The following is a 26037-nucleotide window of genomic DNA, read 5'->3' as shown; positions in this document are numbered from 1 at the left end:
CTCAGCAATGATCAGATGCAAGAAAGCTGAATTACTTCTGCTTTTCACCCCTTAGCTCTGTGCTGCTGAACTATAGCAACCTCAGCTGAGAGCAGTGAACAGAACGTGGCTGCTTCCTGTTCTATGTACTCAGTGCCATAGTAAGAAATCTCACAATACCAGATTGAAGTCCAACAGGTTTATTTGGTATCAAATGCCACTAGCTTTCAGGGCTTTGCCACTTTGTCAGGTGAGTGGAGAGTTCTGATCACAAACAGGGCATATAAAGGTGCACATTCAGTTTACAGAATACAGATTAGAATGTGAGTCTTTACAGCTAATCAAAGACTCGCATTCTAATCAGTACTCTGTAAACTGAGTGTGTGCCACTCCATCCCCTGTTTGTGATCAGAACTCCCCACTGACCTGATGAAGGAGCAGCGCTCCGAAAGTTAGTGGTGCTTGCTACCAAATAAACCTGTTGGACTTTAACCTGTTGGTGTTGTGAGATTTCTTACTGTGTTTACTCCAGTCCAACACCGGCATCTCCACATCATGACTACTCAGTGCCACTCAGGACACTGCACTGTCTAAGTCAAGAGCAAGGGGACGGTTCCAGCAACTGCTGCAGAAAGTTTTAAAATAACACCCAATGATCTAGCTTCTTGTGTCACCCATTGGTTTTATTCTATTTCTAGACTCTTTGTAGAAGGAACTAAATTCCTTTAAATTACGAAGTTAGTTTTAAATTTGTTACTGACAATGTTTAAATGTATCTATGGTAATTTCTGCTGCTGAGCTTTAAATGCTGCAATTCAACTGCTACTGCTTTACCCCATTGTAAAGATGACCAAAATAATCCCTCCCCTACTATTCCTCAGAATATCTAGGAAGTATCCTTTCAATCGGCACTTCAGCAAAAAGACCAGACAAAACAGCCAGCCAATTAATTATCTCGCACTTCCTCACACTTCCTAAACATCTCAGTGCACTTCACAGATAATAGTGAATTACTTTAAAGTGCACTCCCTGTGACAACTTAGTGTGTACAGTAAGATGTCATGCATCCAAGTTTGTAGACAGTGCAAAGATGGGGAGCATGCAAGAGGATCTAGGCAAGTGGATTGGCAAGAACGTGGCAGGTAGAACAAGTCTGAAACAAAGAAAAGTTCATAGAAACCTTACAGTGCAGAAGGAGGCCATTCGGCCCACCATGTCTGCACTGACAGCCATCCTATCCAGGCCTTATCCTCATAATCCCACATATTTACCCTGCTAATCCCTCTAACCTACGCATCCTGGGAAACTAAGGATCAATTTAGCACGGCCAATCCACCTAACCTGCATATCTTTGGACTGTGGGAGGAAACCGGAGCACCCGAAGGAAATCCATGCAGACACAGGGAGAACATGCAGACTCCGCACAGACAGTGACCCAACCGGGAATCAAACCTGGATCCCAGGAGATGTGAAGCAGCAGTGCTAACCACTGTGCTACCACTGTTGGCCTGAAATCTGAAATATTTTCTCTGCAGACCTGCTTAGTATTTTCCAGCATTCTCTGCAGACTTCATTTAAAAAATGATGATCATAGGAGGATATTGAGAGATCTCTTTGCCTTTCATGGGAATATAGTTTACAATGTCTGTTTGAACCACTGGCACAGAGAGATGGTAAGAAATGTGGTTCAAAGCTGAGCTGAAAGCCATGCGGCACTCCCACTGTCCTGAACCATAGTCTCGGTCTGGGTGAGATACGTGCTCGAGATCTGAAATGGAGGTGCAGTTCAGCTCGGGCAGTAATACAGGAGTCGCTGTGACCACTTAGACCAAAAGACAAGTTAGGTGCCATTTACCACCATCAGCAGCCCCTAGCACCATGTACCGAGAAGACAGTTGTCATATACATGATGTGCACTTCTTACTGTACATCTATTGACAGTACAAGATTGGCTAGCCATTGAGAGGGACATGGTGTGACGGGTTGAGTGGGTTCCTCTGTTACAGGGCAGTGTTCTCAGATGAGAGTCTGGGCAGCACCGTGTGGGGGTGGACCAGCCGGGATGCCTCTGACAGTTTTTGTTATCGGTAAACTCTGGGTCTGCAAGCTGTTGTTATTTGTTCTGTATCTATCTCTCTGGAGGTATATAGGCTAGCGTCATAAATACAACTGATATAAATATTGTATGTGCACACTTTTGCATCATACAGCCATAAACAATAGCAGAGGCACATTCAGAGGGCACAAAATCCTGGGAAAAACTTCACTCACTTTTCCAGCTCCAATGTCAAAACCATTTTAAACTGCTGTACTTTGACTATCTTTAATTAATTACAGGTAAAACAAGAACAGGAAGATCTAAAATGGAATCTAGATGATGTGCGTACCTTCATCTGCAACATGTGGACTTTATTACAGTGCTGTCTTTTGATTGGCCGACTGACTGCTGAAGCATTTCTCTGTATTTTTCCTATTCATGCATTTGTCACATTCACAGCACCGTCCCGGGGATGTTACATTGCACTGTCCCAGAGCGCACTGTCCCGGGGATGTTACATTGCACTGTCCCAGCGCGCACCGTCCCGGGGATGTTACATTGCACTGTCCCAGCGCGCACCGTCCCGGGGATGTTACATTGCACTGTCCCAGCGCGCACCGTCCCGGGGATGTTACATTGCACTGTCCCAGCGCGCACTGTCCCGGGGATGTTACATTGCACTGTCCCAGCGCGCACCGTCCCGGGGATGTTACATTGCACTGTCCCAGCGCGCACTGTCCCAGGGATGTTACATTGCACTGTCCCAATGCACACCGTCCCGGGGATGTTACATTGCACTGTCCCAACGCACACCGTCCCGGGGATGTTACATTGCACTGTCCCAACGCACACCGTCCCGGGGATGTTACATTGCACTGTCCCAGCGCGCACCGTCCCGGGGATGTTACATTGCACTGTCCCAACGCGCACCATCCCAGGGATGTTACATTGCACTGTCCCGACGCACACTGTACCAGGGATGTTACATTGCACTGTCCCAGCGCGCACTGTCCCAGGGATGTTACGTTGCACTGTCCCGACGCACACTGTACCAGGGATGTTACATTGCACTGTCCTAGCGCGGACTGTCCTGGGGATGTTACATTGCACTGTCCCAGCGCGCACTGTCCCAGGGATGTTACATTGCACTGTCCCAGCGCGCACTGTCCCAGGGATGTTACATTGCACTGTCCCGGGGATGTTACATTGCACTGTCCCGGGGATGTTACATTGCACTGTCCCGACGCGCACTGTCCCAGGGATGTTACTTGCACTGTCCTGGGGATGTTACTTGCACTGTCCTGGGGATGTTACATTGCACTGTCCCAGCGCGCACTATCCCGGGGATGTTACATTGCACTGTCCCAGCGAATTGGAGGAGGGCAGAAACCTCAGGGGGTTATAGGACTGGAGGAGACTGTAGAGATAGAGACTGTTATAGGGACAATATGAACAAAAGCCATACTGTGGATATACAATCCATGGACACTTGAACAGTACCGATGCGGTCACTCTTCAGTGAAGCTGCAACAGGACAGGGTGAGTCACCCATCAGTGGAGGCTGGAAAAGTCTGGGACATTGATGTGTTGGACAGCGCTCCCTGGGACGGGGGTCCCCGGGACAGTGCTCTGTAACGTCCCTGGGACAGCGCTCACCGGGACAGCACTCCCTGAGATGGTGCTGTGTAACATTCCCTGGACGGTGTTCGCTGGTACAGTGCTCCCTGGGACAACGCTCCCTGGGACAGCGCGCACCAAGACAGCATCCCCTGCGACGGTGCTGCGAGAAACAGTGCACAGAGAGCAGTGGTGAAAAAATTGAGACAGCATGTGACAAATGATGTTTTCCAGGGCTCATATTGGGACCTCCTTTTTATATCAATCTGAGTGAAAAATAGATTAATTTTGTTGATAAGGAACTACAAAAGGTCGTGAATGTAGCCCAATCCATCACGCAAACCAGCCTCCCATCCATTGACACTGTTTAGACTTCCTGCTGCCTCAGCAAAGCGGCCAGCATAATTAAGGACCCCACGCACCCCGGCCATTCCCTCTTCCACCTTCTCCACTAGGGTGGAAATCCCAGGAAGTTGTATAACTGAATACAGGAGGAGCGGACTGGGCAAAGGTGACAGTTGGAGTACAATGCGGGAAAGTGTGAGGTTATCCTTTTTGGACCCAAAAATAACAATCAGAATGTTTCTTAATGTTGAGAGACCAGCTACTGTGGGAAAGAAAGGGAGAGAGATGTCCAGGTGCATAGATTACCAAAATCTACTGAAGACAGTCAAAAACGCAACTGGAAAGTTGGCCTTTATTTCAAGAGGGCTGGAATACAAGAGAAGGAAATAATGCTTCAGAGCCATTTGTCAGACACTTCGGATTTTTATTTTTATGAGCTGCCTTCTTGAACCATTGCAGTTCCTGAGGTATAGATGCAGCCACATGCTGTGAGGGAGGGAGTTCCAGGATTTTGACCCAACGACAGTAATATATTTCCAAGTCAAGAAGTTGAGTGACTTGAAAAGAAAGTTGCAGGTGGTGGTGTTCCCATGTATCTGCTGATCTTCTCCTAGGTGCTAATGGTTGTAGGTTTGGAAGGTGCTGTCTACAGAACTGCAATCAGTTTTAGGCATTGCATCTCAGATCATTCCCTGTCTTCTGTTTTGCAGAGGAAAGTGCCACAGTCTGTTCAATTTTTCCTGGTGGTTATAACTTCTCAGTTCTGGTGTCATCCTTGTGAGTCATTTTTGCACCTTTTCCAGTGTCTATATATCATCTTAATAATATGGCAACCAGAACTGTGCACAGGATATGTGTTCTGTACGAGCTTAACTTTGCTTTCTTTTTTATTTCCATCCCTCTCGAAATTAACCCCATTCCTTGTTTTTTTTTTAATGATCTTATTAATCTTCATCGCTACCTTTACTGATCTGTGAGACTCTACCCCTACTTCTCTTTGTCCCTCTACCCCATTTTGATTCTTGTTATGCAAGAAATATGTGGCCTTCTTAATCTTTTAACAAATGTACCATCTCACATTTGTCTATATTGAAAGAGTACTCACTCTCTCCTTTCCCCTTCTGGGTATAGGATGTACAGTTAAAAAGTTTATGGATGGCACACAGATGCAGGAGCGGCATAGACTGACTGCTGAAATGAGTAGAGACAAGATAGATGTGAAACGATGCACCTTGAGAGAAATAACATGAAGAGGCAATCGAATCTAGATGGTATTATGTTGACAAGGGTGTACTTTGACAACTCCTTAAAGGCAGTAGGGTAAAATGATCAGACATTTATAAACTGTATTTGATACTTGGCTTTGAAAAGAAGAATAAGAAAGGTATGCAAAGGCTTTATGAGTCACAGAGCCAGAGTACTGTGTGTCCAATTCTGGGACAACACTGAAGCAGGATTCTTTTAATTCATTACGGGATGTGGGCATCGCTGGCTAGGCCAGCATTTATTGCCCATCATTTGTTAGATTTCAGAAGGTGGTGGCGAGCAGCTGCCTTGAACAGCTGCAATCCCTGAGGTGTAGGTACACCCACAGTGCTGTTAGCGAGGGAGTTTGCCGAGGTTATAAAGGAGGTTCACCAGGATAATACTAGGGATGAGGAACTTGAGTTATGTAGAGAAATTGGAAAAAGTGAAACTGTTCTCCTCAGAGAAAGTTAAAAGGAAACCTAAAATAAATGTCTAAATTGATGAGGAAATGTGATGGAGCAAGCGGGGAGAAACTGTTTCCTTTGATAGTTGGATTGGTAACCAGAGTTCATTGATCTAAAATAAATCACAAAGACACTAAATGAAAAATGAGAAATGTCTTCAGACAGAGGCTTGTTCTGATCTGGGACACATTACTTGAAAGGGTGGTGGAATCAATTCCATAGCAATTTTCAAATGACACTAGACATGGATTTGAAAACAACTAATTTTCAGTGCTATAGATGAAAGGTTAGACCATAGAACTAAATTGGATTGTTCTTTCAAAGAACCAACACATGCATGATGGGCTGAATGGCCTCCTCCTTTGCTGTAAGATGTTATAGTGAATGAGTTGGAGCATCATCCTTAGACTGCTAAATCTGGGTTTGCATCCAGCCTAGAAAAAAATCCTAGTTTCTACTTGTTGAAGGGAGATCTTGGGCATTGAAGAGGTTGTGGCGAAATGGTATTGTCATTGGATCAGAAACCCAGAGTAATGTTCTGGGAACCCATGTTCAAATCTCTGTCACTGCAGATTTTGGAATTTGAACTCAATAAAAATCTGGAATCAAATGTCTAATGGTGGCCATGAAACCATCATCAATTGTCGGAAAACTCCATCCGGTTCACTAATGTCCTTTAGGGAAGGAAATCTGCTGTCCTTACCTGGTCTGACCTACATATGACTCCAGGCCCAGAGCAATGTGGTTGACTCTTAATTAGTGATGGACGATAAATGCTGGTCCAGCCAGCGATGCCTATGTCCCATGAATGAATGAAAAAACAAAATAAAACTGCTTTTCAGTGGGATAAGGGCCAGAATATAATTCTGCTGTGGTGATTCACTGTCATCACTTAGGGATTGGAACTAGGATGCCTTTTGCCACAAAAATGAATGAAGATGATGGTCTGAGCATTGTCCAATGGACACAGATGTCCTTGTGATATGCCCAGTTTATATGGCAGCTTTTGGAATGTATTGAGCGATGGAGCAGCTGATCAGGTAGCAGGGCTTTGCTGTGGATCCCAGCCAAAAGGAAAGAGTTTCAGAATTCCTGCAAATCTCAGGGGCAAAGAGAAAAGACACGGCTGCCAAAGAAAGGTTTGCAGACCACCCACTGCCAGCTGCAGGCAAGAGTGTGACTCATTACAGGCTCTTTTCACAAGAAGTTGTGTAGGAAAACTGACTGAGAAACGCAACGTTTACAGCAAAGGAATAATTTCCCCTCTCGGTCAGCAGACATAGCTTTCTACATTAAACCCTGAGTCAAATGCTGCTAAATACTGCTTATTACATCATTTCCATCAGTATTATTCCCTCCTCCTCTGCTTAATCACCGTTGATTCTTATTGCTCTGCCTGGAAGCTCCTGTACTCACATATTGAGGCCATGTGAGCTGTCCTGACCCCTCTTCCTGCTTACAACTGTTGATGGACGATGTCATTGAGGAGGAGATGGGGAGGGTTTAATCAAGAAATTCCAGAGAGACTGACCCAAATGATGATAGGCAAGGCTGCCAGTGGTGGGGATGGGGGCACAAGGTGCAATCATTTGAGTGAGTGATTGTTGAATGGAGGGAGCTGCAGGGCTAGGGACAGGAAGCAGTAAAGCATGAAACAACTTAAAGTTTCAGTGTAACCGTAATTCCCTACAAAACTTCAATCTCCTTTTTAAGGTACGATTTTCCTTCCAACACATCCTTTTCCCTGACCTTCTTCATTACAAAGCATCAGGTGGCAACTTGCTCAGAGCTGGTGGTGGGAATCTCCCATTCCAAGGATGGTTCTGCCTCTGATGTTTTCCGCCATATTTAGCTAGACTGTTCTCTCCAAGTCACAGCTGTGAGGTCCTTCAATAGTGTGGAGATCAGGTGTAAGGCTGCACTGCTTCTCTCTTGGCACGTTACACCAAGGCGCATCCTTTGCTTCATTATTCTGGACAGAATTTACACACGTAGCCTTCACACTAATGCCATGTGCCTGAACAAACACCTGGACCTGCACCCTGCCCTGACCCCAGAACCTACACCCGTGCCTGTGCCAGTGCCCTGCAGTATCACCTATAAACAGCAAGCTAAGTTCCTTTTGTAGTGTCCTCCTATTGACCTACATTTGGGAAAGGAAGAAATCGTACAGTTTCCCCTTCCTGATCTCAACCTAGTGATCTCTTCCAGAGGGTTGTGTGTGGGTAACAACAGTCAAGTCCCCTGATGAGTGTCCCATGGTGAGGGCTGGGATTTGTCTGTGTTTGTGAATTGATAATGCTTATTTAAACCTAACATGCCTGTCCATCAGGAAGTCTGATTTCAGGAAGTGAGCTGAAATGTCCATGACAGAGTCAGCTTAATAAAATCCAGTATGAGACTGTTTCCTCAGCTCCAAGACCTCTGCCAACACCATTCTGGATGGAAGCCACTCCCTTTGTGTGGGAGGCATCTGGATCCCACTTGGGACACTCAAATACCAACTCCGCAGTTTCATTCTCGATTTCCACCGTTCATCAGCTCCAGCTTCTTGATGCTTGCAGTCTGTCTGGCACAAGGTCTCACTTGCCGTAATCTTTACGGACTTCTCCATATTTGCCTCTGGGCTCAAATGCTTGAAGTGTAAAATGATCACTCTCATCTTTAAGTTGTTTCATGCTTTACTGCTTCCTGTCCCTAGCCCTACAGCTCCCTCCATTCAACAATCACTCCCTCAAATGATTGCACCTTGTGCCCCCATCCCCACCAATGGCAGCCTTGCCTATCATCATTTGGGTCACTCTCTCTGGAATTTCTTGATTAAACCCTCCCCATCTCCTCCTCCTTTATTCAAGCCCAACTCTTGGACCAAGCTTCTGGTAACTCTTCCCATTCTCTCTTCCTTTTGTTTGAGCGGTGACACAGTGGTTAGCACTGCTGCCTCACAGCACCAGGGATCTGGTACCATTCCTGGCTTGGGTCACTGTCTGTGTGGAGTTTGCACATTCTCCCTGTGTCTGCGTGGGTTTCCTCCAGGTGCTCAGGTTTCCTCCCACAGTCTGAAAGACGTGCTGCTTAGGTACATTGGCTGTGATAAATTCTCCGCAGTGTATCCGAACAGGCACTGGAGTGTGGTGACTCAGAGATTTTGAAAGTAACTTCACTGCAGTGTTAATGTAAGCCTACTTGTGACTAATAAATAAACCTTAACTGATGTCTGTTTTCCATTACACTTATGTTAAATTTATTAGGCTATTTTACACTGAAGGTACTTTATACAAGTTCTTTCTGTGGAAGTATTACTGGATTTGAAAGCACTATTTCAAAGAATTTGCCAACTTATTCATTGTTCTGAATTATTAAAACTTCTGTTACAAATAACAGCCACTCTGGTCTTTCATTTGCTCTCAGTGATCCGTATGTGGCCCATTGGGAGAGAACTTAATGCCCTTTTAAAAGGAGGGAGAGAATTTGGGATGGAATAAATAGACATGGGCCCTGGGTGGAAAGTGGGCCTTTGAAATGTTGCTTGCTTTGTGTGAAGCTGCTGAGTCCTAATCAGTTTTCACTTCTCTCCAACAGGGTAACAATGATGATCTGATTCTCTCATGCTGCCTTCATTACTGTAAGGACAAGGCTAAGGATTTCATGCCAGTACACAAAGGTATCTGAGGTCTCTCTAATTCACAGAGCCATGCCCAGCTGCTCCCATTTGGGTTACAGACAGAGATTATTTGTTTGTGGACAGTGATTTGTTGACTCCAGCTGTGATTGTGTAGGGAGAGTAATGGCCTCAGAGTGTGAATGAGAGTCTGTCCCTGTACACTGAACACTGATAGAACTAGAACATCCTACAGTATTGCAGAACAGTGAACTAGGAATAGTGGATTTTTTAATCCAGTTATGAGACATGGGCGTCGCTGGCTGGTCAGCATTTATTGCCCACCCGAGTTGCCCTTGAGAAGGTGGTGGTGAGCTGCCTTCTTGAATCACTGCAGTCCATGTGCTGTGGGTTGACCCACAATGCCGTCAGGGAGGGAATTCCAGGATTTTGACCCAAAGGAACAGCGATATATTTCCAAGTCAGGATGGTTGAATGGCTTGAAGGGGAACTTGCAGATGGTGGTGTTTCCATGTATCTGCTGCCCTTGTCCTTCTAGATGGAATTGGTAGTGGGTTTGGAAGGTGCTGTCTAAGGTCTTTGGTGAATTGCTGCAGTGCATCTTGTAGATAGTACACACTGCTGCTACTGAGCGTGGGTGGTGGAGGGAGGGGATGTTTATAGATGTGGTGTCAATCAAGCAGGCTGCTTTATCCTGGATGATGTTAAACCTTTTGAATGTTGTTGGAGCTGCACCCATTCATGCAAGTGGAGAATATTCCATCACATTCTTGATGTGTTCCTTGTAGATGGTGGACAGGCTCTGGGGAGTCAGGAGGTGAGTTACTCACCGCAGGATTCCCAGCCTCTGACCTGCTCTTGTGGCCACTGTGTTTATGTGGTGAGTCCAGTTGAGTTTCTGGTCAATGGTAACCCCAAGGATGTTGACAGTGGGGGATTCAGTGATGGTTACACCATTGAGTATTAACTCAATGTATTTCAATGCTTAGTTCTTTAATCAGGCTCTGTTATTTCACCAAAATTGGTGGAAAGGCAAATTGTGCGGAGGGTGGGGAGAGTCTACAGAAGGATCTAGATAGGCTGGGCGAATGGGCCAAGAAATGGCAAATGGAATTTAATGTTGGCAAGTGCGAGGTGGTCCACTTTGGTAGGAATAATGGTAGGAAGGATTATTACTTACGTGGAGAAAAACTGCAGCAGGCGACGGTGCAGAGGGACCTCGGGGTCCTTGTGCATGAGTCGCAAAAACCCAGCTTGCAGGTGCAGCAGGTGGTCAGGAAGGCGAATGGGATGCTGGCCTTCATCGCGAGGGGGATTGAATATAAAAGTAGGGAGGTCTTGCTGCGGCTGTATAGGGCATTGGTGAGGCTGCAGCTGGAGTACTGTGTGCAGTTTTGAGTGCCGTACTTACGCAAGGATATTTTGGCCTTGGAGGGAGTGCAGAGGAGGTTTACTAGGCTGATACCGGAGTTGAGGGGGTTGAGCTATGAGGAGAGGCTGAATAAATTAGGCTTGTACTCATTAGAGTTCAGAAGAATGAGGGGAGATCTCATTGAGACGTATAAGATGATGAATGGGATGGATAGGATAGAGGTGGAGAGACTCTTCCCGCTCAGAAAGGATAGTAGGACTAGGGGACATAGCCTCAAGATAAAGGAGGGGCGGTTTAGAACGGAGTTGAGGAGGAACTTCTTCACTCAAAGGGTGGTGAATCTCTGGAATTCTCTGCCAGTTGAAGTGGTGGAGGCTACCTCGCTAAATATTTTTAAGAAGCGGGTTGATGGGTTTTTGATAAGAGAGGGGATTAAGGGTTATGGGGAGAGGGCGGGAATGTGGAACTGAGCAGCGACAGATCAGCCATGATCTTATTGAATGGCGGGGCAGGCTCGAAGGGCTAGTTGGCCTACTCCTGCTCCTATTTCTTATGTTCTTAAACTTTGCTTGAACAATAGAGCCAGAAGAGGAGGAAGGAGTTCAGCAAATGTCTGATACCTGCTCTAGCTCCCCAATAGCACCCTCATCTCCAACTCAGAAGGTTGTTGTTCAGGTCCCACACAACTGTCTTCAGCTCACAATATCAGTCAGACATTCCCCAGACAGTACTAAGGGAGATCTGTCTTTCAAATGAAACATTAAACTGAGGATCTATCCACTTGTCAGGTGCATGTAAAAGATCCCACAGCCACGATTTGAATCAGAGCAGTTTGTTCTCCATAGTATCCTGTGTCAATATTTATTCCTCAACCAAAACGATCTGCTCATTATCACAGTGCTACTTGTGCAGAAATTGGCTGCTGTACTTCCTACAACAGTGACTACATTTCCAAAGTACTTCATTGTCTGTAAAATGCGTTTTGAGATGTCCTGAGTTTCTGAAAGCTGCTGTAGAAATACACACCTGTTTTTCTTTCATCTGTCAGATTTGTGATGTTAAAGTGAATATACAAGGCCTTTGTATCACACCATAAGCAAAATAAAATCATTGTCTCTGTGACACTATAGATCCATAGAAAAGTTACAGCACACAAGGAGGCCATTCGGCTCATCTTGTCTTTGCCAGTCCAAGGACACCCAGGTGCCTTTTCCAACCTCACCTTCCTGCACCCGGCCCATCGCCCTGTAGCTTACAGCACTTAAAGTGCAGATCCAGGTACTTTTTGAAAGAGTTTAGGGTCTCTACCTCCACCAGCAACTCAGGCAGCGAATTCCACACACCCACCACCCTCTGGGTATGAAAGTTCTACCTCATGTACCCTTTACACCTACTGTCACTTAGCTATGTCCCCTGGTTCTAGAATTCTCCGTCAAAGGAAACAATTTTATCCTATCCACGCTATCATTTCCCCTCATAATGTTGTACATCTCTCTTAAGTTACCCCTCAGCCTTCTTTGTCCCAAGGAAAATAACTTCAACCTATCCAATCTCTCCTCATAGCTACACTTTTCTAGCCCTGGCACCATTCTTGTAAACCTCGCCTGCACTCTCCAGAGCAATTACATCCTTCTGTAATATGGTGATCAAAATGCACACAATGTTCTAGTTATGGCCTCACCAATGCTATACACAATTCCAACATTATATCCTTACTGTTATATTCTCTACCTCTGCCAATGAAGGAGAGCATTCCATCTGCCTCCTTTACAACCTTGTCTGTGTGAACTGCTGCCATTAGGACCCTGTACACTTCATGTATCCTTCTTCGTATATTCTCATTTATTGTGTACTCCCAGTAACTGTTTGATGTCCCTAAATGCACGAGGACTCCAAGGTCTCACTGAGTATCTGCCTCTATCAATTTACACCCATTCAAATAATAATCTGCATTCCTATTATTGCTACCCAAGTATATAACCTCACATTTATCCACATTATACTGAACCTGCCATGCAGATACCCACACACTCAGCCTGTCCAAATCACGCTGAAGCATCTCTGCATCCTCCTCACAGCTCACCCTCCCACCCAACTGTCATCTGCAAGTTTGGAGATAATCATTCAGTTCCCCCGTCCAAATTATTAATATGTAATGTAAACAGCTGGGGTCCAAGCACACAGATTCCCACAGTACCTCATTGCAGAATGTAAATGAGCAAGTTTGAATTGACCTCTGTCTGACCCCAGTCTGAGAACGATCAGGAGCCAGTGTGTGGAGGGTGGCTATGTTTGCCCTGTTAGTTGTTTTCTGTATAATCAATACATCTCAAAAACCTGGTGAACAGATACACTTTGACCTGAGGAAGAACTGTTTAGTTTTCCCTGAAGGTGTGGATATATCATAGTGTCATAGGGTCACACAACACAGAAACAAGTCCTTTGGCACACTGTGTCGATGCCAACCATCAAATACCATCTATATTAATCCCATTTACCAGCACTTGGATCATAGCCTACTGTGCTTTGGTGATCTCATTGCTCGTCCAGATGCTTCTTAAATGTTGCCAGAGTCTCTGACCGACACCCCCCCACCCCAAGACAGCATAATGCATATTTCTCCACAGATCCTCTCTTAACCACTTACCCCTCACCTTAAACCCATGCCCTTTTGTCTTAGACACCTTTGCTATGGGAGAAAGATTCTTGTGATTTATCTATGCTTCTGATAATTTTGTCCACCTCTATCAGATCCCCCTCAGCCTCCTCTACTCCAGGGAAAACAACCCCAGCCTATCCAGTCTCTCCTCATAGCTGAAACTTTCCATCCCAGACAACATCCTGGTGAATCTCCTCCAATGCAATCATGTCCTTCCGATAGTGTGGTGACCAGAGCTGCACACAATATTCCATCTGTGACCTAACCAATGTTTTATAAAGTTGCACCAAGACCTCCCTGCCCCTATATTCTATGTTCCGGCTAATGAAGGCAAGCATTTCGTATGCCTTCTTCACCACTCTATCTACCTGTGTTGCCACCTTCAGGCATCTAAAGGCCTGTACACCAAGGTCCCTTTGTTCCTCAATACTCCCTATGGACCTACCATTCATTGTGTATATCCTACCTTTATTATACTTCCCAAAATGTACACATACATCAGGGTTAAATTCCATCTGCCGTTGCTCTGCCCAATTTACCATCTGATCAATGTCAGTCTATAGCCTCAGACTACCCTCCTCACTGTCAACAACACCACCAATTCTCGTATGATCAGCAAACTTACTAATTAAATACATTCACACCCAAGTCATTAATGTATAGAACAAACAGAAAAGGTCCCAGCTCCAATCCCTGTGGTAATCACTCTTCACAGTCTTCCAATCACAAAAGCAACCCTCCAACATCACTCTATGCCTCCTATTAACAAGCCGATTTTGGATCTAGTTTGTTTTCTTGCCTGGAATCCCTTGGGCTCTTTTGAGACAGCCTTCCATGTGGGACCTTGTCAAAGGCCTTACTGAAGTCCATGTAAACTACATCAACTGTGCCACCCTCAATGTATTTAGTTACTTTTTCAAAAAACTAAATTAATGTAGACAGGATCTCCCACCAACAAATCCCAGCTGATTATCCCTGATCCCTTGCCTTTCCATACATTGATTAATTCTGACCCTCAGAATTTTTTCCAATAATTTCTCCACCACTAATGTTAGACTAACTGGCCTGTAATATCTGGCTTATCCCTGCTGCCCTTCTTGAATAAAGGTACCGCATTAGCTGTCCTCCAATCATTTGGCTCTTCACCTTTGATGTGGAGATACTGGCGTTGGACTGGGGTAAACACAATAAGAAGTCTCACACCATCAGGTTGAAGTCCAACAAGTTTATTTGGTAGCATAAGCCACTAGCTTTTGGAGCACTGTCCCTTCATCAGGTGAGTGGGAGTTCTATTCACAAACAGGCATATAAAGACAAACTGAATTTACCAAATAATGGTTGGAATGCACGTCTTTACAGGTAATCAAGTCTTAAAGATGCAGACAATGTGAGGGGAGAGAGAGTTAAGCACAGGTTAAAGAGATGTGTATTGTCTCCAGCCAGGACAGTTAGTGAGATTTTGCAAACCCAGCCAAGTCGTGGGGGTTACAGATAGTGCGACATGAACCTGAAATCCCTGTTGAGGCCGTCCTCGTGTGCGGAACTTGGCTGCTATCTGCTCAGCGACTCTGCATTCTTGTGTCGTGAAGGCTGCCTTGGAGAAAGTTTACCCAAAGATCAGAGTTGAATGCCCATGACCACTGAAGTGTTCCCCAACAGGAAGAGAACAATCTTGCCTGGTGATTGTCGAGCGGTGTTCATTCATCCATTGTCGTAGTGTCTGCATGGTCTCCCCAATGTACCATGCCTCTGGACATCCTTTCCTACAGCGTATCAGGTAGACAATGTTGGCCAAGTTGCAAGAGTATGTACCATGTACCTGGTCGATGGTGTTCTCACGTGAGATAATGGTATCTGTGTCGATGATCCGGCTTGCAGAGGTTGCTGTGGTAGGATTGTGTGGTGTTGTGGTCACTGTTCTCCTGAAGGCTGGGTAGTTTGCTGCAAACAATGGTCTGTTTGAGACTGTGCGGTTATTTGAAGGCAAGAAGTGGGGGTGTGGGGATAGCCTTGGCGAGATGTATGTCTTCATCAATGATATGTTGAAAGCTTCAGAAAAGATATTGTAGCTTCTCCGCTCCAGGGAAGTACTGGATGACGAAGGGTACTCTGTCCACTGTGTCCCGTGTTTGTCTACTGAGGTCGGTGCGGTTTTTCGCTGTGGCTCACCTGATGAAGGGGCAGCAATGTGGGGATGGCTCCCACTCACCTGATGAAGGGGCAGCACTCCGAAAGCTTCTGGTTTGTGCTATCAAATAAACCTGTTGGACTTTAACCTGGTGTTGTGAGACTTGTTACAGTCTTCAGCTGTGGCCAGTGAAGATTTCAATATTTCTGTCATGACCCCTACAATCTCCTCCTTTACCTCCCATAACAGCCTGCGAAACAGCTCATCAGGCCCTGGGGATTTCTGCACCTTCATTCCTGCTAAAACATCTAAAATCTCCTCCTTATTAATCTTAGCGTGCTCAGGATTTCATTGTCCCAACTGAAATCTTCAGCTGCAATATCTTTCTCCTTAGTGAATACAGTGGAAATATTAATTTAAAATGTTGCCCAAGTCTTCTGGCTCCAGATACATATTGCCCCTTTGATCTCTAATGGGCCCAACTCTTTCCCCCGGTATTCCTCTTGCTCTTAAGATACTTATAAAATGCCTTGGGCTTTTCCTTAATCTCTCTGGCAATGATATTTTGTGACTCTCCTTCCCCTCCTAATTGCTTTTTTAAGCACCCTTTCCCCTCCCACACTCTGTTCTCCTAAAGAACCTACCCTATTTTTAGTGCTATATACTTACTACATGCTTTTTTTTCCTTTATCAGACTCTCACTTTCTCTTGACATCACTCTTCTCTTCACTCTTCAAGGAACACCTTGGTCCTGAACACACACTATTTCACTTTTTAAAAACTCCCACTTTCCAAATGCAGGTTTCCCGGTAAGTAGCTGCTCCCAGTCTATGTTTGCCAGATCCTGTTTAATGATATTGAAATTGGCTTCTCCGATTCAGACACTTGATTTCTGGACTATCCTTATCCCTTTCCAGAATTACTTTGAAACTTAGAGTTATGGTCACTATCCAGAAATGCTTGTTTACTGACACTTTGACCACTCGCCTGATTTCATTCCTGGAATTAGGTCAGCACTGTCCGATCCCTAGTAGGGCTATCTATATACTGGCACAAAAAAACTTTCTCCTGGATGCATTTTAAGAATTCTACTGCATCGAATCCTTTCACACAAAGGTGATTCCAGTTAATATTGGCAATCCCCTCTTACTATAATCCTATTTGTCTCACACCCACCTGTGATCTGCTGCTGTATCTCGCTCTGACTGTTGGAAGGCCTATAGTATAACCCTAGCAATGTGATTGCCCCTTTTTTATTTATAAGCTCCACCCATATGGTCTCATTTGAAGAGCCTTCTAAAACATTCTCCCTCACTACTGCAGTGATAGTCTCGTTTATCAGTAACAGTGTTCCCCTACCCCCCCTTCATCTCACATTCCCCTCCCTAATCACACCTGAAGCTTCAACACTCTGGAATGTTGAGTTGCCAGCCCTGCCCATTCAACCATGTCTCAGCGATTGCAACAATACCATATTTCCATGCACTGATTAAGGCTTCAGGATATAGATTCTGGAAGTTTTTAAGAATGTGTTGGTGGAATTGATGTTTTGTCGGAATAGTTGGATTGACCTGACGCCTCCTCACTGAGATGGAAGCTCTAAATGCAAAGATGTATAATTTTCAGCACTGTAGTTAGAGAGGAGCAGCCAGGCAGAGAGGACAAGCTGTGTAATTGTTGTAATGTTGAGTTAGCAGAGTGTGGCATAGAAGTCTCCTCGACTGAGTGCCCTCTTCACTTGCAAGTTTTCTTCTTGTCCTTGGCCACCTGTTCCTGCCTTGGCTGGTGAGAATTTGAAAGACAGCGTTTATGAAACACTCTGAAACACTCGGGGAGAGGGTCTGAAACACTCTGCTACACTCGGGGAGAGGGTCTGAAGCTGATGTTCAGATACACAATGTGCAGTTGTTGCTTGAAAAACCTTTCATTGAGTAGGATCCTGACACCAAGAGGAAGAAAATCCCACAAGTACAAAACAAACCTCACTGCACACAGTCAACTAAACACCTTATATCACACCCCGTATCACCCAGTGAAAAACTGTAGTGATAGGCAATATAGTTTCCGGTAAGCCTGAAGGTGATTGAAACACACTGAGACAGTGCACCTTACAGAGACTGGACAGGGTAACATTGAGACAGTGCACCTTACAGAGACTGGACAGGGTAACATTGAGACAGTGCACCTTACAGACAGTGTACAGGGTAACGTTGAGACAGTGCACCTTACAGACAGTGTACAGGGTAACGTTGAGACAGTGCACCTTACAGAGACTGGACAGGGTAACATTGAGACAGTGCACCTTACAGAGACTGGACAGGGTAACACTGAGACAGTGCACCTTACAGACAGTGTACAGGGTAACACTGAGACAGTGCACCTTACAGACAGTGTACAGGGTAACACTGAGACAGTGCACCTTACAGACAGTGTACAGGGTAACACTGAGACAGTGCACCTTACAGACAGTGTACAGGGTAACACTGAGACAGTGCACCTTACAGACAGTGTACAGGGTAACACTGAGACAGTGCACCTTACAGACAGTGTACAGGGTAACACAGACAGTGCACCTTACAGACAGTGTACAGGGTAACACTGAGACAGTGCACCTTACAGACAGTGTACAGGGTAACATTGAGACAGTGCACCTTACAGACAGTGTACAGGGTAACACTGAGACAGTGCACCTTACAGACAGTGTACAGGGTAACACTGAGACAGTGCACCTTACAGACAGTGTACAGGGTAACACTGAGACAGTGCACCTTACAGACAGTGTACAGGGTAACATTGAGACAGTGCACCTTACAGACAGTGTACAGGGTAACATTGAGACAGTGCACCTTACAGACAGTGTACAGGGTAACATTGAGACAGTGCACCTTACAGAGACTGGACAGGGTAACATTGAGACAGTGCACCTTACAGTGTACAGGGTAACGTTGAGACAGTGCACCTTACAGTGTACAGGGTAACAGTGAGACAGTGCACCTTACAGACGCTGTACGGGGTAACAGTGAGACAGTGCACCTTACAGACACTGTACAATGCACTTTGTGGACAATCTTGAGAGTTTTTTTGTGTTTTCAGGGTGTTCTGGGTAGCTGACCTGACAATCTTTCTCTTTTGCTGCAGATGAGCCCATTCGCTTGCGTCGTGATGTTGTGTTGTTGACAGATGACCGAAATATGAGAGTGAAGGCTTTAACTCGCAACGTGCCTGTTAGAGCCATCCCTGTGTTTCTGAAATGGGCTAAAGTGGGATGAAGAGATGGAGCCAGGAAAAACTCTCATCCTCTGGATTCCAATGAGCATCGTCTAGAGCCCCAGAGCTCGGCAGTGGCAACCCACCCCTCCATTAAAAAGCTAACATTAAGAAATGACGAGAATCTATATGCAGTAGAAGATTGTGATTGGTTACTAGGAAAAAAAACAGGCCAGCTGAAGAGGCAGGTCTTGCGATGGGACATCTAAATGGGTGTTTTTAGGAGCGAGCTAGTCACGGTGGGTTAATAGAGTGAAAGGACAGGTTAGTGAGAGGGAGCTTCTTTAAACTGTGGAAGGAAAGGACTCCTTCCCTGGTGGAGTTTTTTGTGGATTGTTTTGTGACAGAGGTGGAATGATCCACTCTGCTTGGCACGTGTCTGTCAACCCAATCCATCCTGAATCCTTGTCAGATCAGAGGCAAAGAGGAGGGGAGAGAGGGACACCGGCTTCGATGATTTGATTCACTGCTGGTTCTGTGATGTCATTTTTTTGGCAGGAGGAATTTCACATAAAGAAAGAAAAGTTTAAATAATTTACAATAAAATGAGTCTCGAGTGACCTTGAGAAAGGCCTCAGTGTAAGGTTAGCATAAACCAAGGCAACTTTTAACGGTCATGTTAGGGGTCAGAGTCAAGTTATTACAGATAAAGGTGGCTTTTAATTAGCCTTGTATAAAGAGATTTCTGGCAGCAGCCTATCAGGTTGGTAGTGTGTGCTTAGTCCGCCAGGTCTTTGCAGGATGGGGATTGTAGAATTACCAGGTTTAAATGGAAGGCTATTTTATTGGTAAGGTTTCCTGTCTCCCTGTGTGTTTGCACTGTAATCTGGTGAGTCAGACATAAGGCAGTGTGTGTGTTATATGAGCAGCTCCTACGTGAGCTGGTAGCAAACGAGCTGCCCTTTCACATGCTGCTCGATGCCCAAGACCTTTGGCATTTGGGGGGAGTTAGTAATAATTCTGCCTTGCAAAATACCAGTTAGAGGCAGCCAGAGTGGGGTTCAGTTACACTGCAGGGCCAATGATCGAGATACCTGGTGCCTCCTAATATCTCGTTGCTGCCAAGCTATCATGTAGCTGGGACAGCTACTCAACTTTATGAACTTAACACGGCGCTCAGTGCTATTTTAGCTGGGAAAGTCTGCATTGATGCTGGGGACTCGGCCCCTTTTACACAGCAAATAAATTTCAAAAATTAGTTTATTTTAAATATTTCAGAACTTGTTTTTCATTGTGTGTGTGTTTTTTTAATAGTCTTAGCTAGTTAGATTTGGGTTATTGGTAGCCAGGTATCTGGATTTGGTTTTAGTTATAGCTGAGTGCCTTTATTGAATAGAGGAAGCTTTTGGTTTTAATGCAGTGGGAATGAGTTCAATTTAAGTTAACAGGTGTGTGTGCGTGCGTGTAAAATTCTTCAGTGTGTTATGTTGCTCTGCAGTAAATCATAAGTTAGTTTGATAGCTAATAGCTTTTGTCCAGTGTCACAAACAGCTGATGACAATTCTCTTGGCCGTATTGTAGACACATTGCCATGTAGAAGACAGTTACAGTGTTTAACAGTAACTAGTATTCCTGTAACTAGCAGTCCAATAAAACGGAAGTGAAAAGACATGACTGTAACCGTTTAATTGCTATTTGGTGTTTTATAGAAACAAGTTTCACCGTGAAAATGTTTTTTGTTCATTTACAAAAATACAATTATAGAAACACTATCCACTGAAGCACTTTATACAGACTGATTTAAAATATAAACAGTACAATTACATGCAATAAATACATTCATTTTAATGCAAAAAGAATTTATAAAAATACTGTTATTTTTGTATTGCAACATTATGTGAATTGTATTTTGGCTTTTTAAAAATTGTTTTTTAAAAAAATATTTGGGTGGGAGTCTGTATAGACCGACTTTGGTTCCACAGAATTGAGAATCTTGGTGTCACAGGGACACAGGCTGAAATTGTGCATGCATTTCCCCCCCACCCGCCTCCAATCGGAGCAGACAAAATAGGTCATCTCTACAAATCCCTGCAAAAAACACTAAAGTAACATTACTGGCAAGTTGCATCTCATGCTAAAATACTGCATTTAATAAGTGATTTAATAACCGGACAGACCGCCAATCTCCAACTTTATCCCGTGTTTATTTGAAGGAACCGATTTCTTACCCGTTCCATGTTCTGATCTCTGCAAAGTCCCAAGCGGATTGTCAAGTACAAGATCACTTTGTAACACTTTATCTTGTTCCGTTTACTGCATCGGCATTCACCAGGCATTGTGTCTGATTTACAGATTCATTCTATCTTTCTAATGAGAGATGTGACTACTAAAATCTCAGTGGGCCTGAATCCGAATCAGACACGGCATCTCAACCGAAACCGCTGCTAAAGTGAGTGAATCCTTTTAGTGGGATCCCTATTGATTGTCACTGTTACAGGGCCCAGGCTTCATCCTTTTAACGTTTTAGAATGGCTAAAAAAAGTGTGCAGAGGCCCGGAGTTCACAAGCTCCTGGCTTCAGTGTGGTTCATGTGGCGGGATAAAGTTTAGAAATTACACAACTTCAGAAACACGATTAAAAAACAATAATTGAAAACTAATAAATCTCCCTCATACCCGGGAACTCTGTGCCACTGCTTCCAACTGTTAGGGAAGCGGGAACATCTTCCCCAAGTCCTGACCGGGACCCTCTGACAGCAGGGACCCCCCCCCCCGCCCTCAGCTGGGACCCCCTGAACCGGGACCCCAACTCAAAGCACTCCGTCAACTCCTTGAACAGTTCAACCTCAGTCTCCGGGTTTCCGCTAGTGGTTCCTCCCGTTTCTGGACAAATCCCAGTTTCACAGTGAGCCAGATACAATCCCGGGACCCCCCCCCCTTTCCCAACCCCAGGGTTTCCCCCGCCCCACTCCCCTTGTTCACCCCCCCCCCCCCCCCCCCCGGGTTACTCTGTACCCTGGCTCGGTTGCTGGAGTCGTTTCGATGTCCTGAGTTTCTGATTCCCGGGATTGGGATTGACTGACAACCCCCCTGGGGAGGGTGGGGGGTGGATAGACCCAGAGAGTACAACAAGAAGCCCAGCACCCCCTCCCCTTCCCCTGGCAGCCCCTGAGGCGGTTATGGGGGGGCGAAAGAGTCCAGAGTCTTGGAGTCATTGGATAAATGTGGGGATTGAGTGAGGATTTCTGCCGCTTTCTCCTGGCTGAAAGCCAGATGTTCGGCGGTGAATTTGGTCAGGGGGTAAATATTATCGGTAAAGTCTATCTTTGGCTTGCAGTCGGCTGTGTGCATCTTCATGTGGCTGATGAGGTTTCTCTGCTGGGCGAATTTACCCCCACAGATCTGACATTCGTACGGTTTCTCTCCGGAGTGAATTCTCATGTGTTCGGTGAGTCTGTACTGGCGGGTAAAGCGCATCCCGCACGCTTCACAGGCAAAGGGTTTCAGACCCAGGTGACTCCTCATGTGGCGGGTCATGGTGCCTCTCTGGGTGAACTTCTTGCCGCAAATACTGCAGGGGTAGGGCCGGGTTAACCAGTGTGTTTTCTCATGCTGCCTGAGTGTGGCTGGGTCTTTGTAAGATTTCTCACAGCTGGAACAGCGGTACGGCCTTATCATCTCCCCCAGGTTAGGGGCACATTTCTCCAGGTAGGGGCTGCTCTGTTCCAGCTCCTTGTGGAACAGATCTTCCTCTGTGTGACTCTCCACATGGGCGTTCAGCTGCTCCGAGTTGGGAAATCCTTTCCCGCAGGGAATGCAAACATACAGATTGTCCCCAAAGTTTTCTGGCTCATAGCTGATGTGGCTGCAGTGATAGCGCTCCATGCTGGCTGAAGCACACGGCTCATCGCTGCTGCTGTCCTCGCTGCTGCTCTTCTCATCTTCAGCCTCATCGCAGGGCTGAGCGGGGAACCTGCCCTCTGCCTTCCCCTGCTGACCCTCTGCTTTCCCCCCTTTGCTCCGCTCACAATCTTCCACAAAGTGACTGAGTGGTTCCTGTTTCAGCCACTTGGACATCACATCCTCCTGGCTTTCGCTCCTGTTTTTGCCTTCAGTGGCCAGGTGATTCCTGAAGACTCCCCTGTCCTGAGCTGTTGCCTCATCCGCTTCCAGGGCCCCGCCGGGGGCAGACGGCGGCTCTTTGTAAGATGCCCCATTGGTGAGGACGGAGACACTGAGGGGAGGACTGTTGTGTCTGGACTGAGCCTCTTCCTGCTGCACTGAGGAACTGAGCGGGCTTCTCTTGGACAAATCCAGGCCCAGCATCTGGGAAGGGTTCTGTTCAGAGAGGCACAGCTCCTGAGTGTGGAGCCGGTTACCCTGAGAGTTTGGGGCGTACAGCTCCCCGGAATGTGTGTTGATGCTTTGCACCGGTTGGTTGTCCAGGAGCCTGGAGGCCACAGAGTAACAGGACTGGATGACGGGGGTGGATGTCCTGTAGCCTCGGCCCAGTTTCCCATAGGAGGAGAAGCCAGTTCTGATGTGGAAATAGGAGCCGTTGTGTTTGAGCTTCTTCTTGCAGAGAGTGACCAGGTCAGGAAGCTGGAGGTAGCTCGCAGCCGCCAGTATAGCTCCCAGATTCTGCTCCTGGCTTTGCTCCGCTTCGTTTAAGCGGCCGGTGTAAATATAATCCAGCACAGTCCGGAATATCCCGGGACTCACCATCTCCGGGTCCAGGTTCACCAGGTTATCATGAACCACCAGGGATTTCAGGTAAAGGCTACTGGCCGCCAGAATATTCTTGTGAGCCCGAAAGAGCGCGTTCTGGACCACAATAATCACATCGCACAGGAAACCTTTGGTTCGCTGCCGGTTGAGTTGTAGCAGGAGCTGTTTGGCATGATTCGGCATCTCCATGGAATCCAACATTGGCATCATTCTGCCACCTTCAACACAAAACCAAAGAGTTAGAGCAGCAAGAGAGAGAGCAACTGGAACCCAGACCCCTGCCAGCCCCAGACAGCCCAGCCCCAGACAGAGCCCAACTAGACCCCAGACAGCCCAGCACCAGAGCCCAACTAGACCCCAGACAGCCCAGCACCAGAGCCCAACTAGACCCCAGACAGCCCAGCACCAGACAGACCCAACCAGACCCCAGACAGCCCAGCACCAGACAGACCCAACCAGACCCCAGACAGAACCCTCCCAGACAGACCCCTGCCAGCCCCAGACAGCCCAGCCCCAGACAGACCCCAACCAGACCCCTCCCAGACAGAATCCTGCCAGACAGACCCTTGCCAGCCAGAGCCCACACAGACAGCCCCCGCCAGCCCCCCCCCCGAACCCCATCAACACACACACCTCAGCCCCCCCCCCCCTCTCTGATACACACCTCAGCCTCAGACCCCTGAGTGAGTGAGGCTCCTGGGCTGGGGGTGGGAGTGGCTGTGGGGGTGGGGGGAGTCTGTGGGTGAGCTGAGAGCTGTGGGTGCAGCTCGGAGCTGCCGCCCTCCCGCCTCTCTCTCAGACACACAGCGATGCCGGATCCCCGCAGCTGAAGTTTGACTGTGGTGAAAGTTTGTTAAAGGACCCTGACTGTGAGAGGCTGCTTAAAGGAGCCGCCCCGCCTCCCAGTGTGTACAGAGTGAGGGAGCGGGATGTCCCTGATGGGGAGGGAAGTTACTGGGTTCAGGGAAGCAGGTTCTTTAGTTGTATTTACAGAGTGAAGCCAGTTACCTTCCAGCACAGAGGACTTTCCTGGAGTCCCAGCCGCAGCCTGTGTCCTGCCCGTTTGACCAGGGAAATGATGCCACCTCCCTTTTTAAATGTGAGTGGAGATGGTGCAGGGGGAGGGGAGGGGGGGGTCACATCACAACCCCTTGTGGGCACTTCCAAAAATTACATCATTTACAGGCCTTATATTTTTATTTACCCGCGACAACCACACAATCTGTTAACACTTTCAGTTCCATTGCCTCTGCGCCATCCTGCTAGAGTCTCCCCCACCCCCTCCCCCTCCCCCCGAAACCCTGCAGGATCTGTTGCTATACACACACAACCCCCAAACTACAGGGACCCCTCCCCATAAAACCGGCAGGATCTCCCAAAACTCCAGCACCTCCCTCTCCCACCCACCCACCCACCCAGACACAATTACTGTTGCGATCGGCACAAGGGTGACAGTACAGCAATATTCCAATCAAACCCTCTCTCTGTATGTCTCTCTCTGTCTCTCTCACTCACTCTCTCTCTCTTTGTGTCTCTGTCTCGCTCTGTCACTCACTCTCTGTCTTTCTCTCTCCCCGTATTTCTCTCTCTCTCTCTCTGTGTCTCTGTGTGTGTCTCTATCTCTCTCTCTCTCTCTCTGTCTCTGTGTGTGTCTCTCTCTCTCTCTGTCTCTGTCTCTAACTCTGTCAGTTCTACCCTCGGCAGTAGCTCTCTCCCGGCGGGACAATCTCCATCCCGTTCCCGGAGCGCCCGGTTCTGGGAAACTTTCCCCCAATCGCTTCACTTGGAGCGGATTCAGCAAAGGGCCAGAGCGGAGCGGGGACAGAGACAGAGACACACAGAGAGACAGAGACACCCACAGGGACAGGGACAGAGAGACCTCCCCACCCGGCTGCAGGCTCCGCTCTCCCTCCCGCTGTCCCCGGGTGAAGCGGAGCCGGAGGCCGGGCAGAGAGAGCGGGGGAGCGGCAGCGCTTACCTGGAGGCTGCGGCTGTGTCCCGGGGAGCGGGATGATCATCACAGCGAGAGAGAGCCAGAGACTGAGGCTGATAGACAGAGGCTGTGCCCCTTTACACAGGAGGGAGAGAGGGGAGGAGGGAGAGGGAGGGAGAGAGGGGAACAGGGAGGAGAGAAGTGAGAGAGGGGGCAGGGAGGGAGAGAAAGGGGAGGAGAGAGAGGGGAGGGAGGGAGAGAGAGGGAGGGGGCAGGGAGGGAGAGAGGGGAGGAGGGAGAGGGGAAGAGGGGAGTTACAAGGGACAAAATGGGCTGATGAAGGGTGTAGCACAGATGGAGGATTTGTGGAGCTGAAGATGAGTTTGGAGGTGAGGGAGAGTTATCTGGGGGTTGAGGGGATTTTCTGAGGGGAATAGGGAGGAGGGGTTGAGGGTGAGTGGGTTGTGTTTTCAGGGCCTCACAGAGCTGGAGAGGTGGATCTGAGTCTGACCCCCAGACAAACTCCTTCAACTCCATATCCAGGTGTGCTCAGGAGTGGCCCAAACCCCCACCCCCTCCCAGACCCCGACCCCCTCCCCCACCCAAATCCCCGCCCCCCCTCCCCCACCCAAATCCCCGCCCCCTCCCAAACACTCTCCCAAACCCCAACCCAAACCCCCTCCTATCCCCTCCCAAAC

General features: G+C 47.1%; 2 protein-coding genes across 4 annotated transcripts in view; one reads left to right on the top strand and one right to left on the bottom strand.

Moving 5' to 3' along the window:
* Window positions 1-20348, top strand: part of smg6 (SMG6 nonsense mediated mRNA decay factor) — a 432770-nt gene extending 412422 nt beyond the window's left edge. The window contains exons 16-17 of the mRNA XM_080210854.1: window positions 9274-9355; window positions 18611-20348. Of these exons, the coding sequence (XP_080066980.1) occupies window positions 9274-9355; window positions 18611-18741 (213 nt within the window). The 3' untranslated portion in view covers window positions 18742-20348. The remainder of the gene's footprint in view (window positions 1-9273; window positions 9356-18610) is intronic.
* A 1351-nt stretch (window positions 20349-21699) lies between these two features.
* Window positions 21700-25555, bottom strand: hic1 (hypermethylated in cancer 1). Of its 3 annotated transcripts, none has more exons than XM_080210482.1 (2): window positions 25385-25555; window positions 21700-23624 (listed from the first exon to the last, which is right to left on the bottom strand). In XM_080210482.1, the coding sequence occupies exons 1-2, from the start codon at window positions 25422-25424 to the stop codon at window positions 21856-21858; spliced, it is 1809 nt and encodes a 602-aa protein (XP_080066608.1). In that variant the 5' UTR covers window positions 25425-25555; the 3' UTR covers window positions 21700-21855. The 3 variants fall into 3 exon arrangements, with proteins under 3 accessions (XP_080066608.1, XP_080066609.1, XP_080066611.1); XM_080210483.1 differs by lacking the exon at window positions 25385-25555 and adding an exon at window positions 24415-24653; XM_080210485.1 differs by lacking the exon at window positions 25385-25555 and adding an exon at window positions 24071-24136.
* Window positions 25556-26037: the final 482 nt, after the last annotated feature.

This window comes from Carcharhinus amblyrhynchos, chromosome 23 (genome assembly GCF_965287045.1).
Source record: "Carcharhinus amblyrhynchos chromosome 23, sCarAmb.v2.hapA, whole genome shotgun sequence".
In the NCBI taxonomy this organism is placed as follows: Eukaryota; Metazoa; Chordata; class Chondrichthyes; order Carcharhiniformes; family Carcharhinidae; genus Carcharhinus; species Carcharhinus amblyrhynchos.
The sequence above is the reverse complement of the archived record's forward strand: the minus strand, read 5'-3'. Positions and strand labels throughout refer to the sequence as shown.

What these genes read in the sequence shown, in the direction of transcription:
- hic1 (XM_080210482.1), bottom strand. Translation starts at nt 25,424, where the DNA reads ATGATCATCCCGCTCCCCGGGACACAGCCGCAGCCTCCAG. An exon ending in GACACAGCCGCAGCCTCCAG is followed by an intron (nt 23,625 to 25,384) that starts GTAAGCGCTGCC and finishes TTTGTGTTGAAG; the next exon opens with GTGGCAGAATGATGCCAATG.